Source organism: Podarcis filfolensis, assembly GCF_964270895.1.
Source record: "Podarcis filfolensis genome assembly, chromosome: 3".
Classification (NCBI taxonomy): domain Eukaryota; kingdom Metazoa; phylum Chordata; class Lepidosauria; order Squamata; family Lacertidae; genus Podarcis; species Podarcis filfolensis.
Genome location: NC_139606.1, coordinates 10,614,805 through 10,633,115, shown reverse-complemented (window position 1 = coordinate 10,633,115; position 18,311 = coordinate 10,614,805). Strand labels below are relative to the sequence as shown.

At 43.3% G+C, this 18,311-nt stretch overlaps 2 protein-coding genes across 3 annotated transcripts in view; both read left to right on the top strand.

Moving 5' to 3' along the window:
- The window catches only part of FERMT1 (FERM domain containing kindlin 1), a 637,654-nt gene that overhangs the window by 387,723 nt on the left and 231,620 nt on the right, over positions 1 to 18,311 (top strand). The gene's annotated exons all lie outside the window — the stretch shown is intronic.
- Positions 15,991 to 18,311, top strand: part of LOC310759460 (kazal-type serine protease inhibitor domain-containing protein 1-like) — an 11,769-nt gene continuing 9,448 nt past the window's right edge. The window contains exon 1 of one of the 2 annotated variants that reach the window (XM_083606740.1): positions 15,991 to 16,522. In XM_083606740.1, coding sequence (XP_083462866.1) covers positions 16,063 to 16,522 — 460 coding nt within the window. In that variant the 5' untranslated portion in view covers positions 15,991 to 16,062. The remainder of the gene's footprint in view (positions 16,523 to 18,311) is intronic. The other variant, XM_083606739.1, reaches the window with a different exon arrangement.

Below are 18,311 nucleotides of genomic sequence, written 5' to 3'. Positions count from 1 at the left end.
CTGAAATATACTCAGAGTTGAGTGTTGATTTCATGCTCTTTATTTCAGCTCACGGTAAACAGTGAGTGAGTCATTTTCCCCAAAAACCTCTGGCTATACATACATTATTTACACAATGGGTCCCGTGTGATTGGCTAATTCAGTTCCCCTCCTGGAGCCTGATTGGACTGTTTCTGCAGGCCAATCAGGTTGCTGAGTCACTTCCTCCTGGAGCCGGATTGGGTGGCTCCTGCAGGCCAATCAGGCCTGCTTGTTTTTTAGGATCCTACTAAAAATCCTACCAATGCTTGTTTTTTAGGATCCTACCTGCCTATTGTTCTAGGATCCAGGCTCAGTACATTACATGCTCGGTTGTTTTGTTTTTTTAAATATCCCACATCTATTCAAAACGAAAGCTATTTTGAGGTAAATAGGAAATTTATACGTTTCCACAACTTCAAATGGAAAGCAAAAAAAGGGGGTTGGAGTTGGGGGAAGAAGCCTTGACGATGTTGGCTTGAAAAATTAGTGGGATGCCTATGCCTCACACAGTGCTAACGGAAGACATTTTGCCATCTGAGGTGAAGGACAAAATGGCGCCCTCTTCCCCATTGTATGTATAGAAGCTAACTGGTTGGGCAACCAAATCTTACTTCAACACTAGAATTGAGATAGCATTCTCTGCTACAGCAAAGGCAGCCAGCAAGTTCAGGCGGCTTTGGACAAGCTGTGTGACATACACAGCTCTGTCCTTCAACAGAGGTGAATATTCTCTTTTCCTTTTTTGCCTTATGTTGAAACTCTGCTTTGGGAAAAGTCTTGAAAGGAGACAGAATCAGGGCCAACAAACTAATCAGGGTTCATGCACTCAGCTCTTCTGTGAATTACTTAAAAGATAAATAGCAGGCATGGGGGACTCAGTCTAGATTGGGGCTGTGGTGTTGAGAAAGGGGCTTTAACCTCTTGCCTCATTTTACAGTCCCAATCCAGCTCAGCCCTCCCCATGCCTGTTTGTTGTTGTTTAGTCGTTTAGTCATGTCCGACTCTTCGTGACCCCATGGACCAGAGCACGCCAGGCACTCCTGTCTTCCACTGCCTCCCGCAGTTTCCTCAAACTCATGCTGGTAGCTTCGAGAACACTGTCCCACCATCTCGTCCTCTGTCGTCCCCTTCTCCTTGTGCCCTCCATCTTTCCCAACATCAGGGTCTTTTCCAGGGAGTCTTCTCTTCTCATGAGGTGGCCAAAGTATTGGAGTCTCAGCTTCAGGATCTGTCCTTCCAATGAGTACTCAGGGCTGATCAGCCCCATGCCTGGTACTTGGATTGAAAGAAAAGATCTCATTTTCCCCAATGGAAGCTCTTTTTCCCAATGAAAATAGCATGAGTGGGGGTGGGGTCATTTTTCTTCTTGTATGAAGGTCCTGAATCAGATCTGAGGGGGCTGCTATTACTTTTTAAAGTTATTGACATGATTGCTAAGCGTAGAAACAGAATCTCATCTAGTTTTGGCCCTCCATGATGAATTCCAATAAATGGCCTGCGAACATCTGTATTATGAAGACATACCATTTTGAGACCGTAAGGTCATCGTTGGAGTTCTGCTGACACTCCATAATGGCATTTATAAAACTCAAAAGTCTGTGCTGCATTTATCATTCACACAAGATAGGCATGTCGGTTGGGTCAAGGATTTTTATTTTTATTTTTACCAGTTAACCTTGTGTCTAACCATTTAGTATTTAATCAATAATATCAAAATACAGTGGTGCCCCGCAAGACGAATGCCTCGCAAGACGGAAAACTCGCTAGACGAAAGGGTTTTCCGTTTTTTGAGCTGCTTCGCAAGACAAATTTCCCTATGGGCTTGCTTCGCAAGACGAAAATGTCTTGCAAGTTTGTTTCCTTTTTCTTAACACCGTTAATACAGTCGCGACTTGACTTCGAGGAGCAACTCATAGAACGCAGTGTACATAGTAGCCTTTTTTGAGGTTTTTAAAGACTTTGGTGATTTTTGAAGCTTTTCCAAAACTTCTTTTGCAGCCATTTGGTAAGTTAAGCTTTTAAAACTTTTTGGGGGGGTTTGGATTTTGGGTTGGGGTGTTTGGAATTCAAGGACTTGGTGTTGGGGAGGGGTTTGCAATAATCTGGAAGCTTGTTTCCCCCCTGCATTTTTATGATTTTCTGTGACCATTGGGCCACTCTGCTGTTTTTTAAAAAAAATTCTGGGTTTGAATTTTGAAATGCTCTTTACAGTATGTGTGACTTTATTTTTTTAAAAAAATATTTATTGGGATTTTACAAAAAACAGAGATTTACAGAATGAAAAAACCACAGAGAAAAGTAAAAAATGAAAAAAGAAAACAAAGAAAAATATAAAAATTCATAGAAAAACAAACAAGAAAAAAAATACAAAATACAAAAAACAAATAGTTAGGAAAACATTAAAAAACAAATCCATTTTTTGATATCTTTAAGTTCATATGCTTGTTTCCTTGACCTCCTCACACCTCCCCCTTTTGTATTCCCATTTACATAATCAATTCAGCAAATTCTTACCCTTTTTCATTTATCTTAACTCTATATCATAGCATATTATAACTCAATATTTTCGTCCATTTATCAGTTCATTTTTTACATATTCTTGTTAACTTTTGTTGCTAATTACCACTTATTGCCAATCCAAACATAGATTTAACATTCATTAATTTTACAATATTTCTGAAGATATACTTTAAATTTCTTCCAGTCTTCCTCCACCGCCTCTTCTCCCAGGTCTCGGATTCTGCCAGTCATTTCTGCCAATTCCATATAGTCCATCATCTTCATCTGCCACTCTTCCAGGGTGGGTAGCTCTTGTGTCTTCCAGTACTTTGCGATGAGTATTCTTGCTGCTGTTGTTGCGTACATAAAGAAAGTTCTATCCTTTTTTGGTACCAATTGGCCGACTATGCCCAAGAGAAAGGCCTCTGGCTTCTTCAGGAAGGTATATTTAAATACTTTTTTCATTTCATTATATATCATCTCCCAGAAAGCCTTAATCTTTGGGCACGTCCACCAAAGGTGAAAGAATGTACCTTCATTTTCTTTACATTTCCAACATTTATTATCGGGCAAATGATATATTTTTGCAAGCTTGACTGGTGTCATGTACCACCTGTATATCATTTTCATAATATTCTCTCTTAGGGCATTACATGCCGTAAATTTCATACCTGTGGTCCACAACTGTTCCCAGTCAGCAAACATAATGTTATGACCAACATCTTGTGCCCATTTAATCATTGCAGATTTAACTGTTTCATCCTGCGTGTTCCATTTTAGCAGCAGGTTATACATTCTTGAAAGTGTTTTAGTTTTGGGTTCTAACAATTCAGTTTCCAGTTTTGATTTTTCCACCTGGAAGCCAATTTTTTTATCCAAATTATAGGCCTCTCTTATTTGATAATAATGAAGCCAATCTCGCACCTTATCTTTTAATTTCTCAAAACTCTGCAATTTCAATTTGTCTCCTTCTTGTTCCAATATTTCCCAATATTTCGGCCATTTGGCCTCCATATTGGACTTTTTCAGAGCCTTTGCTTCCATCGTATGTGTGACTTTAAAGAGCACTTAATAAACTCTTGTTGTACGAAATTTGGCTTTGACTTTTTTTGACCATAGGAATGCATTAATTGATTTTCAATGCATTCCTATGAGATTTCGTGCTTCGCAAGACGAAAAATTCGCTAGACGAAAAAATTCGCGGAACAAATTAATTTCGTCTTGCAAGGCACCACTGTACACATAATGTGCTGTAGACCCCAAGCAAATAACAACACTTATCCTCTCAAGGTAGAAGAATGGAATGCATTGCCTGAGGTTAAAGGTTTACATAGATCCACAGATAGAGCTCTGCTGCCCACAAGGGCTTTCCCATTCATTTAGTGGAGGCGACAGTTTGCATTGTTGGGTTTTGGCTGACGCAGGCCTTCTAGGCTGGTGTTAGTTACATATGCTGAATGGCAAGTTCATCTCGGAGGTGCTTACCATGTGATTGATTGTAGTCTTTCAGGTCTCTTGCTCTATGATGGGAGCACAACATATGAAACATTATGGATTTTTCTTTAATAACTTTTTATTGAACCATTTCCCCACCGTGCATTGTGAAGGATCAAAACCACATCTTCATAAATCATACGTTTGATCAAGTATTATATTTCAGGGAGAAACAAAACAAAACGGAAACACCCCAGCAGAGAAGAACAATGGGAAGTGAAATTCTAGTAATGAAATGTAGGCCTGTACTTTTTGACATTTTAAAATATCCTCTATAAACTGTAATAAAGTTAATGGTGTGGTTTAAAATTAAATTTAAAAAAGCTACAAAAATGATATTTGCTCTTTATATAATTTATTTCCAGCCAAAATAAAACACCTCCTTTCCCCCAAAGTAAATCTCTTTGTATGTTCAAACTCTTGGCTTGTTGTTACCTAATATTGTCAAGAGCAGCCTTCCCTGACCTAGTTGCTCTCCAGATTTTGGTGAACTCCAAAGCCCATCAGCCTCAGCCAGTTTTGCTGAGTGTAAGGCAGCTTCCTATTATGAGGGACCTAACTAAAGTCAGGGGACGCGGGTGGCGCTGTGGGTTAAACCACAGAGCCTAGGACTTGCCGATCAGAAGGTTGGCGGTTCGAATCCCCGCGACGGGGTGAGCTCCCATTGCTCGGTCCCTGCTCCTGCCAACCTAGCAGTTTGAAAGCACATCCAAGTGCAAGTAGATAAATAGATACCACTCCGGCGGGAAGGTAAATGTTGTTTCTGTGCGCTGCTCTGGTTCGCCAGAAGCGGCTTAGTCATGCTGGCCACATGACCCGGAAGCTGTACGCCGGCTCCCTTGGCCAATAAAGCGAGATGAGCGCCGCAACCCCAGAGTCAGCCACGACTGGACCTAATGGTCAGGGGTCCCTTTACCTTTTAACAAAAGTCAGATGAGACTGGAGAGAATATGAGGTCTTGCTGAAAGAACATTGATGCAAAAAGGAAGCAACTCTGCTTAAGACAGCAAGCAGCTCATGCCAACAGCAAATACAAGAAGTTAGATTGCTAACTTTTGTGGTTCCTTAAATTCTTCTGGGTACCTTAATTCAGGACTCCAGGAGCAAACACCTACTGGAACTTCCCCTCCACTGCTGCAACTGGGACTGCAAGGATAAGGTACCCCCACAGATGTAAGCAACGGAAGGTGAATGTTCTGCATCCCTGCTTCCTAAACAGTGATAGAGAAAGAGTGAGCGGTCTGAAACAGCGCATGAACAATGCAGCCATCCCTAGAAATTGACACTGTTTTGAATTTTGCAATGCAGTTCTCCAACTAATGTGCACAGAAACGCATATAACATGCAAAAATATGATACATTAGAGGAAATTGCTTTGCGGAAATGTTCAGAGACGTTTGCACTAAAAGGAATTTTCGACTTTTTTTTTCTAAGTCGAAAACTGCTGCGGAAATGTGTAGAAATGAATATAAGTTGGGGGAAATGAGAAACGATGAGAAATTGAAATTGACAGATTCCCCCATTTCTGTGTTCATGATGGACTTGTTAGTTCTCATAGTTCCCAGAGCAAGCAACAAGCTCGCTTTTCTGGTCCTAAGCGAATGTCAATTGGCACTTGAGAAAGCTTGATTTTAATGTGAATTGACACGAAAGGCTTCAATCCATGCATTGTGATTTTACTCTCCATGTGGTTTATATTACTGTTTCAAAACATAGTGGTGTATGTAAATCCCATCTGTTGACATGAAGTTCATGCATTTTTCATAGCCAATGGGGCTACACAAACAGCCTTTTACTGGGCTGGTAGCAGATTCATCAGCCTCTTTCTTACAGAATTAAACATGGCAGCATGAAGAGAACCCCAAAGCTATATTTTACAAAAATCACATATGCCTTGATAAGGTAGAATTACTCCTGTTTGCCGCATGAGTTCTGCCTCTTGCACAGGAATCTTATATATTTTACAGCTATTGGGAATGGGGCAGAAGAAGATAAGTGATAGCAACTTTCTCAATATATGGCCTGCCATCGCCACTGCTAAGCAAGACCTCTGTAGAGCTAGTATGAGGGAAACCTACTTAGGAACAACTGTGCTAATAAATCCCAGAGGGTTAGTAGCCTTGTTAATCTGTTGCAGCAAAAAACAAGAAGTCTTGTGGCACCTTGAGGACTAATACGTACGATGAGGGCATTTATTTATTGATTTTAAAACCTCTTAAGTGGTTTACATAGAAGCAAAAAAATAAAATAAAAATAAAAATGGCAACGTTTGATAAATTTCCTCAAAACTAGATAAAACCAAAATGCAGTTTTGGTCTCTCCTCCATGACCTGTTTGTTTGAGCATTCATCCTGATTAGTTTGCACACAAATTGTGGGGAGCTTAGACAATGGTGGCTATTTATTGAGCGTCCGTTCTGATTTGTTCACAAGGAGGTTATACCAAGCTGGGTCAACCGACTGTTGCATCACCCTTTCGACTGCATTTCCTCATCATTTTAAGGGTGTTTGAATTCTGGTGCTGGAGGAGACTCTTGAGAGTCCCATGGACTGCAAGAAGATCAAACCTATCCATTCTGAAGGAAATCAGCCCTGAGTGCTCACTGGAAGGACAGATCCTGAAGCTGAGGCTCCAATACTTTGGCCACCTCATGAGAAGAGAAGACTCCCTGGAAAAGACCCTGATGTTGGGAAAGATGGAGGGCACAAGGAGAAGGGGAAGACAGAGGACGAGTTGGTGGGACAGTGTTCTCGAAGCTACCAGCATGAGTTTGAGGAAACTGCGGGAGGCAGTGGAAGACAGGAGTGCCTGGCGTGCTCTGGTCCATGGGGTCACAAAGAGTCGGACACGACTAAACGACTAAACAACAACAACAGAATAATAGACTGTTAGTTAGGGGATATGGAAGCATCCAATGAACCCCATCTTTAGACTTAGAGGTCAAAAAGAGCACCTTAAATTCTGCTTGGATAGTTACAATAATATCATGGACATATAAAGCTGCCTTGTTCTGTGTTATACTGTACTTGCCTAGCAGAATCAGCTGTGACTGACAGATCTCCCCAGAGTTAAGGATGGTGCCATTCTCAGCCTTGGATGAATTGGAACTCAGATGCTAAGCTATTTTGTCAAACTGAATGGGCCTGTGGCTTTGAGGGGTTTTTTTGTTTTAAAAAATCCATTGAGTACCCATTACTTAAGGAACATGGCTCGGACTTCTGCTGAAGCCAAACTCCACCCACTATGTCAACTACTCTGCTGAAAAGATTGGCAGACTCTTATATATTCTGTGTTGATAGATATATACTGCTTTTCCTGTTCTCATTCAATTCCATTATGTATACAAGAATATGATATATAGTTCATATATATACACTCTGATTGCATGCTCTAGTTATCTCCTGCTTGGACTACTGCAACGTGCTCTACGTGGGGCTACCTTTGAAGGTGACCCAGAAACTGCAATTAATCCAGAATGCGGCAGCTAGACTGGTGACTGGGACAGGCTGCCGGGACCACATAACACCAGTTCTGAAAGACCTAAAATTGGCTCTCAGTACGTTTCCAGGCACAATTCAAAGTGTTGGTACTGACCTTTAAAGCCCTAAACGGCCTTGATCCTGTATACCTGAAGGAGCATCTCCACCCCCATCGTTCAGCCCAGACACTGAGATCCAGCGCCGAGGGCCTTCTGGCGGTTCCCTCATTGCGAGAAGTAAGGTTACAGTGAACCAGACAGAGGGCCTTCTCGGTAGTGGCACCCACCCTATGGTATAGATGTCCCTATTTACATCGGAGAAATGTTGGAGGGTATGTGTCAGGGACTCAGGAGCAGGAGCTCTGGGGAGAGAGGAAATGGAGAGCGAAGGGGAAGAATCCGAGGGCAGCGTAGGGGAGTATGACAGTGGCCCGAGAGATTCCATGAGCTTCTCCAGTGAATTAGAAGCTTCCCAGAAGGGGGCGCCTATGGTCAGGGCAAGGGGGGTCCCAGGGGGGACGCACCAGAAACAAGGAGACAGAGGGGAACCCCAAAGCAGCAGTGGGGGATTGGGACCAGTTTCCCCACCAGAGTGTAGTGGGGGGGAAGAGTCACATGTGTCAGGGCCAGCGTCTCCTCCAGCGGGGAGAGAGAGTGAGTCAGGGCTGACCACGCCTCCAACGGAGGGGAGGTCAGTTGCAGCTAGCCCCCCCAGAGGGGGAAGCAGTGACAGCAGCAGCAGTGAAACGGTCAGGAGGAAAGTTACCGGCTGGGCGCGCGCGCCAAGTTCAAATGTACAGGCGCGGGGAACAGCAGGAGACCCGGATGGGGAACCAGCTCCTAAAGCCCGCCGGAGGGAGGGGGAAGGCTCAGGGGACTCAGCGTCAGAAGAGGCTAGAAAGGGCGAGACCCCAACGGCCAGGCGCAACCAGAGGCGGAAGGAACTGAGGAAGAGGTGGAGTAAGGCTAGAATCTTAAATTGGTGTCAGGGGGGAGGAGACTCAGACGGAGCATCAGCGGTCTGACAGTTGAGACGTAGAGCTGCGCGCTGCGGCTCTGGAAGTGAAACTGAACTTCAATAAAGACTTTTGTACTTAACCAAGAAGCAGCGTTGGTCCTTTGTGAGCTGGGACCTTGGGCAGCCCTGACAGTATGTGTATTCAAGGCTAGGCTAAGCTAGGCGAATCAGAGAATCCACAATTAATGGCTAGGCTGCAATCCTAAAATGAAACAGGGGAGCAAGGACTGGAGACTCATTCAAACCCGCTTACTGGCAGGGCAGAAGTGGATGAAGAGGGTAACTCTTGTGGCCCTCTGTCCTTTCCTGGATTTTATATGCTCTTATTTTACAATTTCCCCCTTGCTGGGAATGATGGGAGGGAAATAAACACTGCTAGCTCCAGGTGTAGTTTATTTCCTACTTTGGGGGTGCAAGTTGGGGTTGACAAGGGCATTGGGAATGTGTTGGATCCATACCTTCCCTTGGTCTGCCACATCATGCCCCAAACTTCCCCTGCCAAGCCCCACTTTCCAGGCCTGCCACCACATGCCTACATTATAATTAAAGGCTATTGTACCAAAAGAGCTGTCTTGATGGAAACAATCGCTCTCTTCAAGTTAGCCCACTGTGAAACAGAAATCATGTGAAACTGAAAGGAACACTTCCTGTTTTTATTTATGACCCATGGGCTGGTTTTTTTTAATGGTCAGGTAAGTAATAAGACTTTGAACGGCATTGGACTTTTTCCTTTTGAGGCTTCCGGTGTATAGTTAAAATTGCCAAAATAGACACGATCCCAATAATAAAAATGAATATTTGCACTACCATGGGCTAGAATTACATTATTTGAAATGAAACCTGCCGTGCATATCTTGACTATGAAGACGTTTGAGATAAATTGGACATAGCTAAGGGCCTGCTGACTAATATCAAGGCTGCCAAAGAAAATGACTTTATGTACAGTGATTCCAAATTCTCAGGTCTGCCTTTTTGGGACTGTCAGAGCAAACACACGGAAGCTTTGAAATATTGAAGAGGAGGTGATCTAGGGGTCAAACTACATGTTATACTGGAAATCCATTATTGACTCTCTGTGTATTTATTTTCACAGCCTTGTGGTCTCCTGGATAAGACCAGATTTTCCTCTCCTGCATAAGACCAGATAGCTGTGGAAATATCAGTTCTGGGTTGAGTGTTACTCCTCTTTAAAAGGCAGATGTGTCATTGAAATTCTACCCAGTATTGCTCCAGAGTAGATTCCAAAGTATAGTTAGCAGAGTAAAAACTCAAACATGTTGCAGGATTCCCAAAAAATAGACCAGAGGCAATTGTATTTCATCTAGCAGAGCTTTACTGCTACTGAAGGCAAATGAGCATAATGGTCACAAATCCAATACATTCAGGATTGGCCCTGTCCATAAGAAATCCAGTTGCAGCAGACAAACTTACGATAACTTATAAGTCCTCTAAACCTTAAGCATACTATGTACAGAACACCACACCAGAAGGGAGATAGAAAGAGAAAGTGAAAAACAGGCTCCTTCTGGCCTTACTTTTATAGTCAGCATGACCTTGACAGAAAGACATAACAGAACCAGTTTAAACCAGCTGAACTCAGCTTCTCTGAAGGAATAACCCAAACATCACGAACCTTCTGCTTGTTTCTTTCACATAGAGAAGCTTCCAGAACCCTCTTGAATTAATTAGAATAGGAAAGAGCTCTATACATCAGATCAATACTTTCTGCACTAAGAAATGTGCAAACTGACAAGATGTGCAGTTTGAATGTAGGTCTATACCCAATATTTTTCCTGGATGACCAGGTAGCACGGTGCATTTTGGCAGCTCTGGCTGATTCACCAGCTGTACTCAATATTTAAAGTTAAGAGGTCACCAATGTGATTCCCACAGATGCCAGTGTGCCCACCAGTACTTTGCATGGTGACCACAAAAGGTCTCAGCAAACATTCTCTCAAAAACCTTTATTTGATGAGAGACTGTTGGTTTCCCAGCTCCTTTCCTGTTAACACTGGCTGAGATCGCAGCTGCCCCCCCAAAAGTGCCACCCCTCCCTCAAAAAAGTGCAGCCTGAAATCACAAAAGATTGCGGCAGCAATTCTGGCCACTGTCCTCTCCTGAGTAAAAATGGAGGGTCCCATTTTTTCGGGGCTATTGATTGGTCTGCATTTATTGATCATTCAACCTGGTTTCTTGGTGGGGACGCTAGGTGACATTGATCAGTTTCCAGTTCATTTTGCGGGGAGCAGGTCTATTGACTTCCAAACCAACCATAACTACAAAACTTGAATTTGTCAGCATGCAATTGTATCCTACCCAAATCTAGTAACAATCTGGAAGCACCTTTCCTTCCTTCCTTTTCTGATTTTTAATTTTCTTTAAATACCAGGAATAGACCATAGCTGTCAAGTGTCCCTTATTTGAAGGGACAGTCCCTTATTCCAGGGCCATGTCCCACTGCTGTCCCTTATTGATGGATGTCCCTTAAATGTACCTTAAATGATGTCCCTTAAATTTCAAAGGAAGCAGCTCCTCTCCCTCCCTCCCTGCCAGCCATGGAAGAGGGAGGCTCCAACTGTGTTGCTTGGCTGTGTTGCTCACCCAATAAGAAGTCTAAGAACGACTGGGGGGTGGAGCTTGCATGCCTTGTGTGTGGCTAGTTAATGCAAGCTGAGGGGTTTTTTGAATGCTGGACACCATTTTGTTGCACGTGCTGCTGCAAACTTTGCAGTGCAAAGCCAGGCCAGGGAGCCATCTTAAGTTGAGGCTGCATAGGCCTTGTGGTGCATGTGATTCAGATTCTATTCAGTTGAACCTCTGGTTACAAAGTTGGTTGGACAGTGTTCTCGAAGCTACCCAGCATGAGTTTGACCAGACTGCAGGAGGACAGGAAGACTGGAGTGTCTGGAACAGGTGAGGCTGCAGGTCCCTTATTTTGGCTGCTGGTCCCTTATTTTCAAGGCTGCTGGTCCCTTATTTTCAAATCTGTAAGTTGACAGCTATGGGAATAGACTGTTCCTCTCTGTTCAATCAGTCTTTGGGGAAGTGATTTTGACTGACTGGTCCTTTTCATTCTATTATGCTTCTCTCACTTGTAGTGTTTTAGTATTTAAGCAAGAAACAAACAAACCACCCTGGTCTCCAGTGCCCCAGAGTGTAATTGGATAGTTACATTATTCTGGACTTGACAGTCTAGTTCTCTAGTTTCCTGGACAGGAATTGCCACATAACTGGAATTTCTTGTGACAACTCTCTTTAGAGGGGGAAACAACATATATCTCCAATAAAAGTCACTTCACGTTGTTATCAATAACAAGTGATGTTTCCCCACCAGACTATTTGCGAAGCCCTGTTCCTCAAGAGCGGTGGTGCCCTTAAGTCTATTTTTAGGAAATTGTGTTTTTATTAATTTCCTGCCTTTGGGTCATGTGACAGTATCATGTTAAGTGCTGAGTTCTGTTGCATTATTCTCCATGGCATGGTAATGCTTGGCATATGACTAATGAAATTGATGGGGGGGAGGGGGGAGTCTTTGAAGTACAAATTGGTGTCAGGTGTTGTTGATCGCAGACTGGGGGGGCGGGGAGGAGGGAGGAAAAGAAAAACCTTGCACTGAAGCAGTTCCTGAGTTCATGTCAAATGGGAGTAGGGATTAGACAGTAAACAAAAGAAGTACAGTGGTACCTCAGGTTACATACGCTTCAGGTTACATACGCTTCAGGTTACAGACTCTGCTAACTCAGAAATACTACCTCGGATTAAGAACTTTGCTTCAGGATGAGAACAGATATCGTGCTCCGGTGGCGCGGCGGCAGCAGGAGGCCCCATTAGCTAAAGTGGTGCTTCAGGTTAAGAACAGTTTCAGGTTAAGTACGGACCTCCGGAACGAATTAAGTACTTAACCTGAGGTACTACTGTACCAAAACTGAAGTTAGGACAAGATATGCAGCTTCAATAACTGGCCACAGAACTGGCCCACTGATGAGACGAGGGGAAGCACCCGCCTCAGGCAGCAAAAGAAGAAGTGGCGGTGCCCTTCCTGCCCCACTGCCACCAGAATTTCCCCCCTCTCAAGAGGCAGGCCTGTTGTCTTTGTCCATGGAGTTTTCTTGGCAGGGATACTGGAGTGGCTTGCCAGTTCCTGCTCCAGGTGGATCACGTTTGGTCAAAACTCTCCACTATGACCTGTCCGTCTTGGGTGGCCCTGCACGGCATAGCTCATAGCTTCTCTGAGTTATTCAAGCCCCTTCGCCACAGCAAGGCAGTGATCCGTGAAGGTCCGTATAGTTAAAGCTATGGTTTTCCCAGTAGTGATGTATGGAAGTGAGAGCTGGACCATAAAGAAGGCTGATCACCGAAGAATTGATGCTTTTGAATTATGGTGCTGGAGGAGACTCTTGAGAGTCCCATGGACTGCAAGAAGATCAAACCTATCCATTCTGAAGGAAATCAACCCTGAGTGCTCACTGGAAGGACAGATCCTGAAGCTGAGGCTCCAATACTTTGGCCACCTCATGAGAAGAGAAGACTCCCTGGAAAAGACTCTGATGTTGGGAAAGACTGAGGGTACAAGGAGAAGGGGACGACAGAGGATGAGATGGTTGGACAGTGTTCTCGAAGCTACCAGCATGACCAAACTGCGGGAGGCAGTGGAAGACAGGAGTGCCTGGCGTGCTCTGGTCCATGGGGTCACGAAGAGTCGGACACGACTAAACGACTAAACAACAACAAGAAGAGGCAGGCATTCTAGCAGCAGTGGCGTAGCATGGGTTGTCAGCACCCGGGGCCGAGTAGAGTGGTTATGTATTTTGTGTTTTTATATTGTGAAGTTATGTTGTGAACCGCCTTGAGACCTTGAATATAGGCCGGTATACAATAATAATAATAATAATAATAATAATAATAATAATAATAATAATAATAGAAGAAAGTGATGGGAAAGAGAGACCTCCCTCTCTCTGCCAGGAACCACTGGAGAACCACTGCCACAGAGATGGTAACACTGTGCTTGATGAAAGCAGGATCTGACCAGACACCCCTTCCACACTGGTGTTGTTTTATTGCCAGTGTATTCTGCACAATGCGTGTGTTATTTGCACTTTCCCCTAATACATGCTCTTCTTTTTTTAAAATATTGCTTGAAGAACTGCATTGCAAAATTCACATCAGCATGAATTTCAAAGGGCAGTTCGCGTACTCTTTCAGAAAGCACGAGTTTGACAGGTTCAGCTTTCAATACAAATGGAATAGAATTTCTTAACCACCCCTACCCGTAGCACCGTCATCTGCAGTCAGGCATACAATAGATCCGAGTTTATCCAGAAAATGATGTGGAAAGCTGATACAGTCAACACCCCTGAACAACAGAGATCAGGGCTCTCTCCTTTCTTTCCAGAATTTGTCGTAAGAAAGGTCAGCGTCACGTCCAATGTGCATGTTGCACATTTGTGCCATTGCTGGGATTGTTTGCTTTGGTTCTAGGCCAGGTTTGTTGTTTTTAATACACTCTGCCCAGGAAGACCATCCACACTTCAGCTCATAAAATGCTAATTGCTGAGCAGTCTTGGAAGCAGAAGAAAATTGTAAATGAGTAGTGAGGATAAGTGGGAGAAGAATCAGAAGTGATTGGATAGCCATTAAACGTTCTCTGAGGAGCTGCTGTATTTTCAGGCAGCTTTTTCATGCCAATTTTACTTTGAAGATACATAAATTTTATAATTCTCATCATTAGCGCTATAAGCATGGTAAAGTATAAGTTAATTCTACAGTAATGTGATTATTAAAACCATTAGTCAAAGCCAAGGGATCCATAATTAACTTATTCTCCAGCATCAAGTAAATGATTCTACTGTGTGCTTTAAGGAAGCAATTGTTCACTGTTATGCAAAATACACCAGAGCTATTAGACTATAAAGCTCTGCAATCTTATAATTAAATTATAAATTTTACATATTTTAATAATCCATCCTATATATTTTAATTGTTTTCTACATAATATTAAAAAGAGAGAACTATAATTCTGTTCTTCCGCCTCCCAGACAAATGGAAACATTTCAAAAGTGTTCAACAGCAATTGATATCTAACCGTTCAAACGGAGAGCTGTCAATCAACTAGAGGGGGGTTCTGTAATTGGCCCTGAGACAAAACTAGAGAGCTATGTGATCAACTCCTGATCTAGAGCAACAAAGGATCAAGAAAGCGCTTCCAGACTGCCAATATTTTGCACGAGGGATTCAAGTGCATACTAGCAGTTTAGGTTTGTGCCCTGTTACCCTAACACAACAAATCCACTTTTTAAAAATAGGAAACAGACTTTTGCAGTGTGTACAATGAGCACTGCAAAAAGTAGGAAAAACATTGTAGATTGTGGAAAGAAAGAATGAACAATTTACAAGTTTTGTAAACAAATCAAGATGAATGCTCAACAAAGGGCTTGTCCACACTTTACTTGTAGGAAGTAAGTGTCTGAGAGGTTTTCCACTTACACTATTTTTTCATTTGTTCCACTCCTTTCTCCAGGAAAACCCGGTCTTTACTGCTGAATCAGAGCAAACGTCAATCCACGGAATACCGTATTTTTCAGTGTATAAGACGATGCTTTTTGCTTAAAAAAATGGCAAAAATTGAGTGTCGTCTTATACATGGATAGTGAATGAGGAGGCAGGGATGTGCAATTAATGGCAGCAGCAAGCTGGAGATTGGCAGCGGCGATTGGGCGGGTGATTGGTGGCTGCAGCAAGACCTGCTGGCGATTGGCTGTGGCTGTGGCAATTGGGCAGGCGATTGGTAGCTGCGGCAAATTCCTGCAGCTGCTCCAAGCGGCAAATGTATACACTGAAGATTGGCTAAGATGATTATAAGGAAAATACAGTGGTAGTGAGTGTCACTTGTATGATAAAATTTAAGGGAGGTGAAGAAAGGAGGAACGCTTTTATAAATACTTCCGATTTATTTTTGGTTATTGTGGAGCAACAGATTTGATCAAAACCTGCCGGCGAGGGCAGAATTCTCCTTTTCTGGTTTCTTTTTGGCTGAAGTTATAGAAACAAACAAGTGCTGTGCATATCCTTGTTTGGTTTTTATGACTTAACGTGTATGCGATGCAGTTACTAATTTATGTCAATTTTTGCAGGGGGATTGAGACGCGGTTAAAGAAATGCACACAGCGACAATGTAAAAAACACAGGTCAGGTTCACGAGTAAAGGAGAAGAGGGTTGTTGGTTTTTTCCCCATGTGGGGTAGCAGTAGCTGCATTCCAAAACTGTGCGAAAGAAACTTGACATTTACTCTTGACTGTTATTGATATGGGGAAGCTGTGATCTGGTGCTAATTTCTCTTTTAAAGCCTCTAGCGTTTGTTCCAGATTCATATTCCAAACCGAAAAGTGGAATGTGACTGTGACATGCTTTCTTTCGCGCGCTCTCTCCTCCTCCTCCTCCTCCTCCTCCTCCTCCTCCTCCTCCTCCTCCTCCTCCTCCTCCTCCTCTTCTCCCCCTTTCTTCTGGCTTGCCTCCAAAAGGTCTTTGCTTCTTGTTGATGACATTCTCAAGATGAAACCCCTGGTGGCTACAGTTTTCCTGGTAGCCCTGATGCAACTTTCTCAGTCCTTCCCCGCCTGGTACCACAGAGGATGGCTGAGACTGCTGAGGGAAGGGGACAGCTGTGGAATATGCAACCTGGAACTCTGCCCCGTGCCTACAGCCTGCCAAGCAGGGACCGTGTTGGACTCATGCGGCTGCTGTCCCGAATGCGGGAATGTGGAGGGGCAGATCTGTGACTTGGACGAAGGCAGCCATTTTTACGGGCAATGCGGGGACAACCTGGAGTGCCGTTTGGATGTCCGTGACATCAAGTCTGGAGAAATCCCCGAGCCACAATGTGTCTGCAAGCTGCAGGAGACTGTATGTGGACCTGAAGGGAAGACCTATGAGAACATCTGCCAGTTCCATGAGGCTTATGCAGGAAAGGGGATAAATGAGAGCATAAAGCACAAAGGACCATGCAAATCGGGTAAGGAAAGGCAAAGCAGAGTCTAAAGTACGTACCTGAGGGAAGCTGAGATTTACTAATAGAGATATTTGGCAGCATAGTCTAGGGATGCAACAGAGGGGCTCGGAAATCACTCTTTTGGAGTTAAGTAGATGAGCAATTTGTTATCTTTTTGGAGTTTAGATGAGAAATCCTATGTGTGTTTATGCTAAAGTGAGTCCCACTGTGTTCGGTGGTGTTTACGTCCAGGTAAGGATATATGGGATATATGGGATATATGAGAAAATATACTCCCCCTTGCATCCAGTTTTCCCCCTTATTGACATTTCATTAGATAAAGTTCTTCTTAAGGTAACAAACAGTAACAACGAGGAGCGCTGTTCAAAGTATGTCTTCTGAGGCTACAAAACATTGGATGCAGAGTCCACTAAGCTTTCGTTAAAGCATGGGAACGTGCTCCGGAATTGCCAACGTATCCTGTAAGATTAACATTGTAGAATTCACATGGGAACTGACAACCTGTTGATCAGAGGAGAGTGTGAAAATGTGAAGCTGAGGAACACAAATTGCCTGCAGATTTGTAGGTGAGCCATAACAAAGTCCTTTCACCACTATCCATTAATGAAAGGCAGGATTGAAGACTATAGGAATATGGGTAAAAGTATGGAAAAAGATGCTCTTTATTTAATAGCTAAAAAAATAATCAACATAAAGCAGCTAGGGCCAATCTTAATATATAAAGTTGAAATTAACAAGACAGCAACAATGATAAAATCTAAATGGCCACTGTATGTCAAAGTAGGAAGGTTCAAGCTGAAACAATATATAATGTTTAAAGTCTCAGATCCCCCAAATCCCTCACAGTCTTATGCAGATTTAAATAAATCACATGCAAGGTCATGTTTATTTTTATACCGAAGAACAAACCTTTGCATGCAGCTTCACTGCATGTGAAAAAGCCCAACGGAAAAGATAACCAAATGGAGAGATTAGTTCTTAGCCTCCTGGCAGCTTTATAGCCTGATGTGTAAATGATTCATTCTTCTGCAATTAGCATCATCGCTTTACAGGATTCCAAGAGATTTAGCACAGCCTTTGGATTGAGGTCCAAATGGCACAGAGTTCCGAAACGGAGCCAAGACGAATTTATGTAAGATTTTCCCATATGTGATTTTCTGCATTCTTCAAAGCATGCCAGTGATCTATAGCAGTCACATGTGACACTATGCGCACAGTGATAACTCCCAGGCACCCTGTTCATACAAAGGCACCCGGGCGTATTGACTGGCAATGTCAGTGAAATGTTTCGGCAAAGCTGGCATCGTCTGTGCCATTCTGCAAGCGCAGTGGTCTGAGCTCTCCATACGAAAAGCACAGGGATTTCAGGCCAGGCTAGAGGTGACATAAATTGCGCATGTAGAATGTTAGTATTGCACATGCAGTGAATTTTGACAGCAATTGGCAACTCTTCGTATAATTTTACAGGCCCTTGCTGGGTTGAACTGATCTTCTCCTGTTCCTTGATCTGTGTAGGACAACGTTGTATGTATAGCGGAAAACGGTTTTAGGATTCCATGGGCCAATAAAACAGAGAAACGTAGGGATAAATATCTGAAGTATGTACATGTGTGTGTTTGAGCGTGGGCATGCGCATGTACAGAGGAATGTCATCAGTTTATGTAATGTGAGAGTTTCAAAGGGACAATAGATAGATCCCTGCAGTGACAGAGCACTGGGGTGGCACGCGTGCCCTGTGCCCAGGGGTGGGGCCAGCCACCCACAGGGTGGGGTGAGCCTGGGCAGGACACTC